This window comes from Corapipo altera, unplaced genomic scaffold (genome assembly GCF_003945725.1).
Source record: "Corapipo altera isolate COAL_440 unplaced genomic scaffold, ASM394572v1 49, whole genome shotgun sequence".
Taxonomy (NCBI): domain Eukaryota; kingdom Metazoa; phylum Chordata; class Aves; order Passeriformes; family Pipridae; genus Corapipo; species Corapipo altera.
Genome location: NW_020884879.1, coordinates 14,540,975 through 14,555,818, shown reverse-complemented (window position 1 = coordinate 14,555,818; position 14,844 = coordinate 14,540,975). Strand labels below are relative to the sequence as shown.

Here is a 14,844-nt window from a genome sequence, read left to right as displayed (position 1 = left end):
TACACTCTTTCCCCCTAAGTTCTCAATTTTTATCTGATCTTGATGGAATATAAAGAGTATTTATCTTAACTGCTTATTTTGTCAAAAACAAGATGATTTAGATACTGAAATTCATGTAACATTCATTCAATTTATGTATTATTATGATACATCAGTATCTTCTCTCAAATCAAGGCATTTAACTAAATGTATTTATGAACAAAAAACCACAGAACATTTTTGAAGTAACAGACAAAAATAAGTTGTTATTTACAAGTAATATATATAATAAACTACCATGATAGGCCTTTATACACTGTAACTGCAGTCAATTTTTGCATTGTTTAAAAAAATTTCCTTAAACAGAAATTGTTCAGTATTATCTGTTTGTCCATACACGTGTATGTTATGAGAAATACAACAGCTTTTCACATTTTTAAAATTATCAGTGTAATTTACATTTCCCCCCCCCCAATATCAAGTGAAGATTTAGAAATGGTGCAAACTGGAACAGAAAGACAAGTAGCTATGAATGCTGAAATACAATCAATTTGGAACACATTAGTGTTTTAAACTACAAATCCATGAGAAAATTCCCTAATATTTGGCATGATCCCCTCAATACCCACACCCAAAACATCAAAGCAAGATAGCCTTTTAAAGTAATGGTGATTATTGCATATTTTTATATCTTTGGAGAAGCAGAATTTTAACCAAAATATTTTTAATGTAGTTGAAATATAGACATATTTAGCTCAGGAAGAAAAGTAGAACACATAATAAGTAATGTTATCAAATCAATCCAGTTAATTTGTTCCATCCTTGCTTTGAGTTAATCCCCCATACCTCAGATAATCCAGTTGAGCCAACGGGTACTTCAGCAAGAGCAAGAATCCAGTTTTACATAACCAAGTTTTCATTCTGGAGAAGTCCTTTAAGAATCTTGGTCCTTAACTTATATTAACCCCTCATTTAAGTGCTGACAGGTAAATTAACACATTTCGAACTGTTAACAGGGAAAACATTTACCTTTTTTAAACCAGAATATACAAAAGACAATTTGCATAGTTACAATTCAAGCACAAAGTCACTGTAAATAAGTACAAAAGCATTTATAAATTTACTAAATTTGCTGCTGTTTGTGCCAGGCAAATTAGATAGGTATGAATGTAAACTTGAAGGGACTGAGGAGAACAGTCAGTGTTTTTGCTTAAAAAATATGTAGAGAATGCTTTTTAAAGGTTTTAAAAAATATTTTCTGCAGCAGGAACAAACAGTTCAAATCCCAAAGAAAGCCATCCAAAATGCCCAAATTCCTCCTATACAGCAGAGAAAGTTTGTTCATAGGTTTCAAACCTACATACAAAACGAGGCACTAGTTATGCTATTTTGGAATGTGTCCATAACCCTAACATTTCAGTTCACTCCAAGACTTTCAAAACATTCTTTGCTTTTAACTTCCTAGGAAAACATATCTTCAGAAGGCGGTGCGTAAGAAAATCCAACAAATGCATCATCTGCCTCTAGGACGCTGGCATTAATGATGTTGTAATCAGAAGAAACACAAACTGAGTATGGGACCATTTCTTCTGTGAACACTGCATCAAAATTCCCAATATCGTCTGGTCCAACCTAGAAAACAGAAGGATCTGTTAGCTGTCATATTAATATGGTGTTTTAAACTTGTCCTTGTCCTTTAGATTCCAAACTTAATTCTCAAAGCTGTCTAATCTATATTGTTCTTTCCTGTTTAAGTATAGGAAATTTAAGGAAGCACACTGCAGCATCCCTGAACACAACTATTGAAGGGGTGCTTTTTTCTTTTAGGCTGGAGTTTGGGCCAAACCTGATAAACCTAGAAAATATGAAGAAATGTCTCTTTCTTAAATGATTGTTAAGGAGATGCAAACACCAACAACCCGCCCCAAAAACCCCAAAACACAACATATCCAACAAACCAACCAACGTAAGAACAACCCCAAAACCCATTAGAAAAAAAAAATCCCAAACCACATCAAATTCTTTTTCTCCCTTTTCCATCAAAAATATTTTAAAGTGCTAAATTCTAGCAATGGTACTGTTAAGATAGATCAGCTTCCCAGTGAACACCTAAGAACTCAACATAGCAATATTTAGTCACAGAGAGAAGCAACAAGACAGCTAAGGCTTCTTTCACCGGACACAGGCTCAACAAAAAGTGATCCTCTGATGTGACTGTAGGAAGGATTTCCTCCCCACTGTTGGTCTCACCTCACCCTGAGTTTTTGGACAAGCAGTCACAGGTTGACCCAGTTTAAACTGATGGAAGGATAGAGAAAATTTGCAACTAAGATGTAAAAACTATTAAAAAAGCAGGAAACCAGTTTTTTGGGAAGTCTTTGATAAGTTATCTGTACTTTTTCTTTGGTCTTCAGACCCCACAAAAATTGGCAGGACTTTGACAGGAGCTAGCAGAAGAAACAGGGATCCATCAAACCGAGTTTGAAGTAAAAAAAGACAGTATCGTGGCTCAAAAGTGTGACTGCTCAAAAAGCCAGCCAGCACTCAGCAAGGAGATCCCATTCTTCACTGTTCCGAAACAAACACTCTTTGCAAATAGATGAGCCCTCAAAAGCAAAAATTTAGCACTAAACCAGCACCAGGCACCTACCACATTAGGATTAAATGGTGGCGGAATCTTCTTCTGAAGAAGATCAGTCCAGCTGAGAGATTCAAAAAACGGGTGCTTTTGAATTTCAAGCTGCAGTAAGGAATAAAGATTTTAGATATTTTGGAAATCCATCCTGTGCACAGTAACTACTACTTCAGACTACATGCCCATAAGCAAGTTTCTTTACTATGAGTTTCTTTACTCATAGTTTAATTTGCAATAAAAACTGTAGTTGGTGAAGAGGAATTAAAACTTTTTAGCCTGCCTCTACAAAGTAGTCTCCTTTTACGATTATACTTTCTGCTTTTAAGCCACAAAAACAACGATGCTGAAGTCTACCCTAGAGCAAGGATGTTTTCTGTTGGTATCTGTTCATGCCTTAAAGCTCTGTTAGCTTTTGTAGAGCATACCACTGTCTGAGAAGCAGCTGCTTCAACAACTCTGCAATGTGCTTACTAGTTATGAAGCAGCAAACAGCTATGCTAAATCATTTCATCTTGCTCCACTCCGTAAAAGGTACAATGATATAATCTAAATGCTTACAATCTAAGGCCAGTAGAATATCTAACATTAAGATTGCAAATAGAAGACTACAAAGATTTCACAGTTAATGGACGGAGTACATCCTTCTAGATCATTCTTCATCACACAGTTCTGAAGACACCTATACTTTCTCAAATCAACGTCTTAAAAACAAAGAAACAAAAAGGGGGAAAACAGAGACACACATAGCAGTGCAGTCTCCATCTCCAGCTATTAATCCAGAGCTACGCACGTGAATTTGGTGATGGCCCTTTAAATGACACAGGGCTTGATAAATTAGGACATCACTTACAAAATCTTCCCTTGCTCCAAGTCTGCTTTGTCGATCTTTTTCCAAAAGCTCTTCCAGGATAGACCAGGCTGTGAGACTGATTCCTGGGCGCAAAACCAGGGGTTTATGAAGAATATTATCGTACATCTCAGCAACATCACGGCAGTAAAAAGGAGGCTAAAAAATACAAGTTCTACATGAATTTGAATTCACACGCAAAATTGTGTTGTATGATCAGTAAATGATTCTATAAAACATACAAGCTGCTAGCAGTGGGGAAATCTACTTCTTATGCACTGCTAACTTATAGTTCAGCCATCACCACTGCCACAACTTTACACTTGATAACTTCCCACCCACCCACCTCCTCTCCTCCTAACATGTCCTAACACTCATAAATAGGCACAGATGCCATCCAACTTCAAAGCACCCATTGAACTTGCCTAAAAAGAACATGAGAGCGGGAAAACAAATCTCTCTCCCTATTTAAGGTCCTATGAGAGGAGATAAAACTCAAGAAAAGAACACATTGTTACTGGAGTAATTACATATGACTAGAAGCAGCACAGTAAGATTTTTTCTTCCAATGCTGCATCAAAAGCTAGGAAAAAACATAGGAGACCCAAGTAAGAAAAATTCTTTAAATTTTATTTATTCTAGTACTTGACAAAATTTTAAGCTAAGTTTTTAATCGGGCCTTATCACTGTTAATTCAGTTTACTCTCACAGTGCCTCAAAATGATGACTGTCTTCATCGGAGCTGATGTCTACAATTTTGCTTTTTGGTGAACTGCTGGACACCAAGAGATAACATAAAATCCAAAAGAGAAAAACATGTGCTATGTTAAGTACAAGACAATCTGTTCATCCATTTAAGTGGAGTATTTCAATATTATGCAAAAAGTTAGCATCTTTAACAACACTCGAGGGTTACTTCAAATAAAGGGGGAGAGAGGAGGAAAGCAACTCCTACCCCCCCACATATCAGGTACATACCAACCCATAAAGCATTTCATAAAGAACTGCGCCAAGACACCACCAGTCTACTGTGTTGTCATAGGGCTGCTTCTTAATGACTTCTGGTGCAAGATACTAAAAAAACAAAAACAAAAATATAAAGAAGTATTTCAGAGCATTAGGCCAGCACAAATAAAACCTAGGTTTTAGTCACATCACAGTAAACACCTTTAGGAAAAACTGCTTCATCATAACAATTGCAAGTCTGTGAAGTATTTATCTCCTTCAACAAACCTAGCAAATAACTTCATCATCATCTGGTTGTTTACCAAGTAGAACAACAGTTTTCCCAACTGAAACGATACTTCCCACACACTATTGTTTTTTCAAACTACTTTGACACTTCTTATGAAACTTGTTTTACATTTCAGTAGGTTGCTGCACTGTTGCAGAGAGAACATCTCTCAGCAAGGTGGGTGACTAGCCAAGCCTATTCTGCCATCCTAAGCCCGTATGCTACCCCATCCAGTACATAAAAATGAAATGAGAAGATATAAATGCTGCCTCAAATCTATAATTAATGAGAAATGGTATGACCTATATTAAGTTTCATTGTAAATCTTGATGAGGGCATGAGTTGTGAGTTGCTGAGTTACAGATTTTTGTCAACGAAGTATCACTTGACTGATTTGTCATAAATATCAGATCCACCACACACTGAATGACAATGATAACTGGTTTCCATCTGCCTTGCACAAAATCTGCTCAGTTTCTCAGAGCTTACTAACCCTACAGCACAAGGACAGCCACTTCATAATACAAGACCATTACTTGTGAGTATACAGTATAAAATTACTATTACCGAGCATCATGTGAGTCCTTATCTACAGCATGGTTTCTAACCTCTCAAAACAAGAGGATGCTTACTTCTATTATTCTAGTATTCAAATTCTGAAATTAATTTACAAATAGATGATAGCATTGTCCAAAAAGGCACAGACTGAAATTAGATCAGTATTTCCCAAACTTTCTATATATGTGAGTGCTTTGTAACTCACTTGTCTATCAGTGACCCTGGAAAAACAAGAAAAGCAGCTAAAGTATTTTGAAATCAACTACTTGACTTTTTTTTTTTCAGTTCAAATGTTTGTGCTAAATACTACACCTCACTCATGCTTCACTGCCCGTAAAGATCTTTTCTATAATTTAAAGTATGTTTATCAAATTACCAAAGCTATTAATGCTGATATTTCAGTGAATCCCTCATATGTGTTCAAGACTTACAGGGTCTTAGTTTTCCAGTACAGTTTTCTCAGTAAAAAGACAAGAGATTTCAATAACTCAGTCAGCAAGTTCAAAGTTTCATGCATATGCAATAACTTGCTCAGGAGTCACTGATACTAATTCCCTATAAACTTATTAAAAATCTGTGGCAGGATATGGTAAGTATATTCATATTGACAAATCTGAAGCAGCTGTTACACAAGCTGTCTTTTGTCTAGCCAGCATTTAGGAGACATGGGAGGAAACAATGTTTGGAAAGGGCTCGAAAAACAGAGGAAGGAAGAGAGGAGTTATGGCGATGTAGGCAGTACACAGTAGACAATTATTATTGCGTATTAGTGAAAAGAAAAAGGAATAGATCTTCAGGAAGCTTGTCTTTGGTTTGGTTTCATGGAAGAGCTTGTTAAAAGAATGCAACAGTACAAACCACAATATTTGATCCTCCAGTTACACAAATACTAATAATAGTCAACAGCCATTAATTACTAGAAAAAGCCCCACAAAAGAAGTTGTCAACATACTTCTGGGGTCCCACAGAAAGTTGCAGTGGTATCAGAAGTTGCAATCCCTTCTTTACAAAGTCCAAAGTCTGTCAACACAACATGACCCTGTTTAAGAAAGAGTGATATTTTAAAAAGAGAACATGTGGATACACAAAAGTGTCAATTCTGTGAGCAAACATAGAAAACCAAAAATAATCTTGCATACTTACTAGTGAATCTAGGAGAATGTTTTCTGGTTTTAAATCCCTATTAAAAAAAAGAAGTATTAATTCAAAACAGCAGTTACAAGAGCTTTGGAGGCAAGGAGTTTTATTTTTCAGCTGAAAGCTTCAAGTTTTGATGAAATTTTCAAGATGATTTCCATAAGATGATTTCATGAAGTGTTTTTTAACTGGTAATTTGTACTATTTTGAACTTCTGCAGGACAAGGATACATTTCAGAAACGTACCTGTACACTATATTTATGGAGTGTAAGTAGCCCAGTGCACTGGCTATTTCAGCAGCATAAAATCTGGCTCTGTGCTCAGGAAAGGAACGTTCTCTTTGTAAGTGAAAGAACAGCTGTAAATATGCAAATAGTAAATAAGAATATTACATAGACAAAAAAATCAGGTTCTAACATAATTTTAACAGTAAGAAATAACTTGTTTTGCTGTCTGCTTTTTTTTAAATGTAAAATTAAATAAAATTGTTTTTGCTCCATGACTTAGTCACTGCTTTACTCTCTTTCTCTCTTCTCTTTTGTAGCTCAGAAATGGATAAGAAACTTAAACACATTCTCCTCAAATCAAGACTAGTCAAAAGGAACTAGAACAAATGTGAACAGAAGATGGCAAGACTAAATCATGCAAGAGGACCTCCTAGCAGACTATAACCTGGTGTCAAATAAATAATCTTTCATTTCTGTTAATGCTTCTATTAAAGTTCTGTATAATTATTTATAAAATTGTATTCTGAAATAGCCTAGATGTAGATCCCTTTGGGAGACGTATATTCCAAGCTGATTCCACAAATTCTCTCAGCTACAGAGAGTTGTCTGGCTTCAAACAATTTGAGCAGATACAGAAATCTAGCCAAATAATTAACATAAAGATTAAACTATACTACAAATTCAACTTCTAGGTATTTTAAGAAAACTGAAGTTGTCTGTTTTCTGCCTACAAAGTTTGGGAAAAACTAAAAAGCCATCCTCTCTTTCCAAGCACTTCATTCAAATCTGAAAGCTGTTTTGAACTGTATTTTAGTTTGCCCAGAACAATATAAAACTAAGTTCTGGCCAGGAATTCAGAGTAGAGCAAACAAGGAGTTTGCTAATGCAGTCTAAATAAGATGACAGTAAATTAGATAAGAGAAAGGCCCATCTTGTCCCAATTCTGACACAACGTAATAAATTCAGCTGCCAGTTTCCTTCCTTCCCCTTTTGAAATATAAGCATCTCACCTAATGCAGATACTTGGAAAAGACCGTGTTACATGGTGAAAAACGTCAATATAAGATTAATTTGTAATAAAGGTAAATTTATGTAACTGTGGAATACATTGTTTGTATCTGACGACCATGAATAAATTTGGATTAAAGTTGTCAATAAGAGGAACAGAGTCTGTACAGCTACAGAAGTCTGTAGCAACAGCAGATAATAACAGGATTTTCAAAATCGGGAGAATGCTGATCATAGCCCATTGTAAAGGATCATTTTGCTCCTCCCACCTAGAATTAGCAGAATAGACAGACTCAAATGCAAACAAAACTACCACATACCTCTCCTCCATTAACAAAATCCAGGACAAAGTAAAGCTTTTCTGTTGTTTGGAATGAGTAATGTAATCCAACCAAAAATGGATGTTTCACATTTTTCAAGAGCACATTACGTTCAGCCATAATATGTTTTTGCTGTAAGAAGTAAAGGATCAATAAGTAAACAGGAATAATTTTGTAATTAGGGGAAAAAAGAAGGGAGGTAGGTGGAGAAAGTGTATTTTTCTTAACCTCTTTCCTATTGAGAACAATTTTTTTCTGCAACACTTTGACAGCATAGTATTTCCCATCCAGTTTTCGTTTTGCAAGAAGAACCTGTGAAATTAAAAAAAAGATGCAGAAATGTGATTGTTGCAGTTCACATTCTATTAGTAATAATTTCATCATTGCAGCATAACTGGAAAGTGTTCATGCTATTTTTTCACAATACAGTTTCTTTGCTTTTAATATAGTCAATCAACAATATAACTGCAAATAGAGTCTTACAGTTCAGTAAAAATCTGTCACGATAGCGGTATCATGAAAGACTGAATTATAACACTTATTTTCCATGACCTGCTAAATATCTATCAACACCAATTTCAGCTTTTTTTTGGAACAAATTTTAAAGATAATTTAATGAAAAACAACAACTTGAAAAATAATCCATAGTTCAAGAGGGATTCTCTATGGCACCTTGTAAAAATATCAAGATTCAAGTCACTTTTCAATGAGCTCTTGCTCATATTGCTCCACAGCATCAGGGGTTTCACAAAATAGTCCATGACAACATGAGGAAAAACATGACTCGTACTCCAGCTGCTGCATAAGCACAGTGGTACCTCCCTTCCTCTCTGGGGGAAACAGAGGATCCCTATTGCTCTTGATGAGAAAAGGAAACACTCCCTTTTGTTACTCCCAACAAGTGACTGACGCAGCCAACAGCTGCACCAGGGAAAAAACATGGCAGGGCCTTAAAGCAGCAGCAACAGGGATCCAGTACAACAGTTTATGTGCCACCCTAGACTGACACCACTTCTAAAACCTCTGGTCAGGTCTCCAGCTGACAGTCATGACACATGAGAAACCAGCCAGCATCCTTGCACCAGGATAAGACACAGAAACGAAAGCTCACCTTGCCAAAGCTGCCTTTCCCAATAACTTTCAGGAAATCAAAGTCTGTTGGTTTAGCACTGAAAGATATTTAGGAAGGAGATAGGTCACCTGGGTAGAAATTACAAGCTGTACAGCAGTCTACTATAGCACTCGAGTTGTAATGTGAGGGACAACAGCCTGCTAGCACCCTCCTTTTCCTCATTCCACCCAACACTTAGGTTTCTGCAGACTTGCCCTCGGAGACAACACCTCCTCTTCATTTTGCAATTCCATTTTCCTCCAGGGAAAGTGTTCAAATTGCATCCTTTGAGCTTATTTTATTTGGTAAGTTTAGCCTTAAGATATAAAGGAGAAGCAAGACTGTTCTTTTATTCTCCACAGTCTAGTTTCTTGTAATTCTTAAGTCTCCATTTCCCCATGATTCTTCCTGCAGCTTATTTCTTATTTCTAGAGGTCAAAATGGATTCTCAAGCTTATATGAGGGAAGGAAGGACTAAGTTTGATATCTATTCCCTCTTATTTATTCCATTCTTCCCTCCACCCATTCCTCCCTCATTTTAAATTTCAGTAAGAGGAGGGAAGTCCTAACACCTGCCTATTCTATGTGTGTATGCATGAATTCAGTCTCGGTTTTTCCACTTCCCAGATCACTACTCCTTTCAGTTTTTCCCAGGATTCCCTTACTCTTTCCTAAATACAATTCTGTCAGCAAAACAATTATCCATGTTTTCAAATTCCAAAACAACAGTTACATCACCATACACCTCTCCATTTATTGTCCCTGAAGGGAAGTACTCTTAAAATTAATTTCTTACTGCAGTCTATTAAGCACTTCCTCCTGCTAGCCCAGAACATATCTGTGAGGAAAGCAAAACCAAAATAACAGTCATCTCCTAGATGAGGAAAGCAGATTCACACAGAACTGAGAACAAAAACTCTACAGAAGACACCAAACAGAGAAGCGAGTTACCACTGCAGTAAGTGGGTTTGTAGCATCAACAAGGCAAGCTGGTCCTTTGCCATTATCAAAACAAACCTGTTTTCAGAAGCTGTTCACATTCTTAAAATGTGGGACTGTTCCCAAGGTCAGGCTAACTTTTCAGGTTTTAAAATTAATTTTAATCCAATTTAGTCAAAATAAAACATTTACAGTAAATTGAATTATGTTTTAATTCAATTTAATTGAAACCTACTGAGGATTTCCAGATGGTCCCAAGTTGATATTCTGTGAGGTAGAGTTTAACTGTTGGGAGAGACAAAGAGGTTTATTTGTAATCCCTTTTTTTTTAAAATTCTCTCTTATATTTCAACCAATACTAATTTCAAAATATTCTACTAATTTTACACTTGTTATATTAAACATTTAGAGATATCTAATATCCAGACTGGGATAACTTTAAGTTGAAATATTTGGCCATCATCACCTTGTCATAAATTATGTCTGCATACATCCCATTTAAATGATGTAGGTCATAAAATAATTGTGTCCACAATGGACAAAATCAGAAATAAAAATTTAAGAGTGTTTCAACAAACTTGTTCCCCATTCAGAACTTACTGCTTTGTGTGTATTTGCTCTATGAATATTTTTTCTGCCTTTTATTCCAAATTTTCCAAGGTCTTACTAATAAAATAATTTTAAACCCACACTGTTTGTATTATAATTAATGAAAGACACAGTGCTTTTAAAAACACAAAAGTGAATGTTTGTCCCCCCCCCAAGAAAAACACTACCAACCTTTTCTATCCTGACATTAAAGGTTAAATAACTCAATTCCTGGAACGCCATGAATCTTACCAGTACACACCCAGGTAGAATTTGCAAGCTACAGGGAGCAGAGGAAGCTGCTGTCATTTAGATAATTTTCTCCATTTTGTTTTTGATTTTAAAAAAGCAGTATTTGTACCCTCATTGTGGTTCTAGACTTTATCAGAGAAGGGTAAACCGCACTCAAATACAAGTTACCTGGGGCCAGGCTGGTAGGCAGCACAAAATCAGAACTCCTACAGAAGCAGAGAATAACCTGACAGCAGAAATGGATGCTTCTACTCACTAACAAGAGCCAATGGTACTGGACAGTTTTAAAAAAGCTACTGCATAGAAGATTTTTTTTTTAAAGTTTGTTTTTGTTCCTTGTTGTTTGGCTTCATCATTTACAGTAACTATGAGAAGGCGAATTTTCTACCAAAAAGTATGGGGTCCAGGCCACTGTGCATTAGCTCTCTTCCTATTTTGGAATTTGTTCTGGCACGGCACATTAGTAATTTTCCACAGAAGGTTATGATCATTCCACATTACTTAAAGTACCTTTCAAAGGAGGAAGAAAACAGGATTTTAAAACAGTGTCTCTGGAAATCAAAACTTTTAGAACACACTGAATCTGCTCTGAATCACACACAAACAACTCTTACATCTTTAACAGGGGCTGAATAAGAAAAGTACTAAGATCACATCTGTTGGCCAAGTCATACGCCATTGAGAAAACAAGCTTAAATATGGCCCTTCTGGCTTCCTAGAAATACTGCTTTTTTTTCAAACAGCACTGTTTCTGAAGGCTGTAAACTAATTTTCAGAGAATCCACCCCTGGCCATAATAGTGGCTTTTGTGACAAAAGAAGTTTCAGACCTCACACAGTGTTATATGTGAACTGAAATCAAATCCATCCTTGCTCCTGAGTGACTTTTAGAAAGACTGCATTTTTTCCCCTGAGAGAATTCTATTTCTCCTCTTCTTTAAAAAAGAACAACGCACAAGCAAACAAAAAGACAATTAAACATTCAATCTTTCCTGCTCCTTGCCAGATCATTTTAGCAAGAGTCTTTGAAGAGATTGCAAAAACTATGACAGCTAAGCTATGACTGAAGTTTTGTTTCTTTAACCCATATAGAAAGTGGGGAAGAAGCAAGACAAAGCCAGCAATCACTTTTACCCCTCTGCAATTCACATCTGACAGAAAAACAGCTTACAGCCCACAGTGGAACTGAGTCGTTTAAAAAAGCAGGGAAGGTATTTATTGCAAAACCTACCAGTAATTTCTAGCAAATAATATACCTAAGATTGCTCTTGAGTAGCTAAAATTTAGAAGACTTTTCTATTTTACTACCTTCCGACTGCTCCTTTCATCTTCATCTTCAGATGGATCTGACTGGTGTTTCGGATTATCCATTTGAAGAAATGCTCTGACGTCTGGACTAGAAACACAGTTAACTTCATTAGCACACCAACAATCTACATGATTTTCAGCCATAACCAGAGAGCACAGGGTTAAACAGCAGTGTACAGAGAAATAACTAATCACAAGGTTTTGTATTTATACATAAATATATATTTAAATTTGTATTTTATATTTCAGGATGGTGTAAGTAAAGCTTTTATAGCAACATAATTCAACTACTGAGTGTGCTACATACAGCACATAGAATTTTTCACTTGCAAAAACCTGACATGTTAAAGTATGTGTATGTGAAGACTTCGTAACGAGATACTCTGCAGAACTGCATTAAAAGGTAATTATCAGAAGAAAGCATGAGTTTTAACTGGTTAGCAACTACCAGGAAACCAACTTTCTTTCAAAAAACTTAAGAGTTTAAAATTCTGTTGAGTTTTCTAAAATTAATTAAATACCAAGTCCAATACAATACAGAATGAAATACATCATCTGTATCCCAAAAAAAAGACATATGTCCCAAGAGATACATGGCAGTAACATTCCTGTCCCCATTCAGTTTAAAGCAGAAGATGGTGATCTTGCATCCAGAATGCATTCTGGCTGGGCACTGACAGTGCCAAGACAAGGTACCCAGTGACAAGACAGTGTTAACAAATCCTTCCAGTCAGCTACAGGACGCAAATGCTTCAGGAACCTAGAGACCTCCCACAGTGCCTAAGGAGATGCATTTTATCTTCAGCACCAGTTTCTAGCTCTGTCTTAGTGGGGCTGGGGGATGAGGACTGAGAGAAAGATGGGAAAGTAAGAGAATTCCAAGAACCTACTCCTTGGAAGCAAGGCTTACCCAACAGTTCAGAAGTATGTCACGTCTTTCTTAACCATGTAATACAACTGAGGCAAAATTAATTCCTGAAAAAATGGGTACCATGTGTAGCCTAAACACCCCTTGAAAAGATGACCTGAATCTCTCAAGTTCCTTCAGTTCACTAAAAGGGAACCTTCTTATCAAGCAAGAAATCTTACCTAAATTTCAGAGATAAAACTCTTTGGGAAGGACTTGGGGCAGTCACTGACAGGAAACTCCACATAAGCCGTTCAGTACAAAAAAAGTACTCACTAGGGAGCTGCTCTTTTATCCTGTCCCTAGTATATATAAAATAGGGTGTGTTTTCATAAGAAATAGATATACTTGCTTTGCTATTTTCAATCCATTTCACCCTCCACACTTCGCTACAGTGAGGATCAGAAGTAAGAGATGAGCTGTTTCTGACACTTCTCCAGCTCCTGTATTTCATATCAGCATTACGGAACCTGCCTCATGTCCTATGCTACCTCAGGCTCCCAGTCTCCATTGCTCACATTCTGTATTCCTATGCCCTATATGAAACCTGTTTCATTTCTCTTCAGCCTTTCATGTTTAAAGTACAGCAACAAGACTGTTCACCATTTCCCACCACTCTTTCAGTTTAATTCTTCCCATCTTATATGAACTCCAAATTCTGATCCATTTCAGAGTCTTGTCTTGTATCTTGAGGTCCAGGAAGACAAAAATCACTGTGGTTTGAATACTGTAGTAATATTGGGTCAAGATTAAACAATTTAAGTTTCAGAATCTTTGGATATCATAATATCCAGAACAAAGAGGTATGGTTCATGCTTTTCACTAGACAGAACAACAGAACCAGACCTTAATTACCTTTCAGCATTAATCTGGACAACTGGCTGATTAAATAGAGCATGTTGTAATACATCTCAAATAGTTACCATAGTAACTCTGTCCATGACTGAAATCACAGCAGGAAAAAATAAATTAAAAAAAAAAAATCAATTCACAGGAAAAGGCTGCTTTACAGTTGCAGGGTACTCCACAGTCTCCACAGTCCATGGCAGCCAGAGTTGTAACTGTGCAATGTTACAGTGTTCACATTTGCAATTCTAAAAGCACTGCAAAGAACCAGTGATTAAAAATAAAAAGTTTAATGTACCAATTTCTTAGCCAGAATTGCAGCACGTTATGCAAAATGCTATACAGATTGATAGGATGTATTAGTTCACATGTATTAACTCAATGTATTTTAAAATACATGGAAACTATTCCTAAAATAACCTCACCTGTGAAATTAAAAGGATCGAGAAAACCATTTAAAAAGGGATGTTCAATATACATTTTACATAAACTACCAGCAAAAGTTGGTTTTCTTCTAGATTTTTATGATTTACTACGTTTATTTTATGGATTATCTCTGAAATACATGAAGGGGTGTCAAGCTCTGCTTCAATACATTTTTTTCTGTAATACTTGTCATACATTAGTCTTCCTGCAAAAACAATATGCTACCACACACAGAAATATGGACACACACAGAAATATGGACAAGCCCAAAAAGTAACACACATTTTGAAGCAAAATGGTAAAATTAATAGCCAGTGACAGAAACTTAACATTTAAGGCACACTTTATTTAAATAATGGTGCCCAGCTCCTCCTCCCTCTTCTCCACACACTTCATTATTTGATTTTCTTCTAGGGAACAAGTGCAGACCCCTGGCCTCTCACTTACAGAACGGATAACTCATTCCCCCATCAGTTGTAGGGTATTGTCATCCTTGATTTCTTCCATGCGTTATGCAAATGT

The 14,844-nt window shown here is 36.3% G+C and overlaps 1 protein-coding gene across 3 annotated transcripts in view; it reads right to left on the bottom strand.

Annotated features, from left to right (window-relative positions):
- Nucleotides 1-116: 116 nt before the first annotated feature.
- LOC113944875 (serine/threonine-protein kinase Sgk3) overlaps nucleotides 117-14,844 on the bottom strand; it is a 55,554-nt gene continuing 40,826 nt past the window's right edge. For 2 of the 3 annotated variants that reach the window (XM_027638502.1, XM_027638503.1), the window contains exons 6-17: nucleotides 12,144-12,231; nucleotides 10,232-10,281; nucleotides 9,058-9,115; nucleotides 8,175-8,258; nucleotides 7,947-8,078; nucleotides 6,637-6,749; nucleotides 6,397-6,433; nucleotides 6,206-6,292; nucleotides 4,440-4,535; nucleotides 3,465-3,620; nucleotides 2,630-2,719; nucleotides 117-1,611 (exon numbers count right to left, since the gene is read on the bottom strand). In XM_027638502.1, the coding sequence (XP_027494303.1) occupies nucleotides 1,441-1,611; nucleotides 2,630-2,719; nucleotides 3,465-3,620; nucleotides 4,440-4,535; nucleotides 6,206-6,292; nucleotides 6,397-6,433; nucleotides 6,637-6,749; nucleotides 7,947-8,078; nucleotides 8,175-8,258; nucleotides 9,058-9,115; nucleotides 10,232-10,281; nucleotides 12,144-12,231 (1,162 nt within the window). In that variant the 3' untranslated portion in view covers nucleotides 117-1,440. The remainder of the gene's footprint in view (nucleotides 1,612-2,629; nucleotides 2,720-3,464; nucleotides 3,621-4,439; nucleotides 4,536-6,205; nucleotides 6,293-6,396; nucleotides 6,434-6,636; nucleotides 6,750-7,946; nucleotides 8,079-8,174; nucleotides 8,259-9,057; nucleotides 9,116-10,231; nucleotides 10,282-12,143; nucleotides 12,232-14,844) is intronic. The other variant, XM_027638504.1, reaches the window with a different exon arrangement.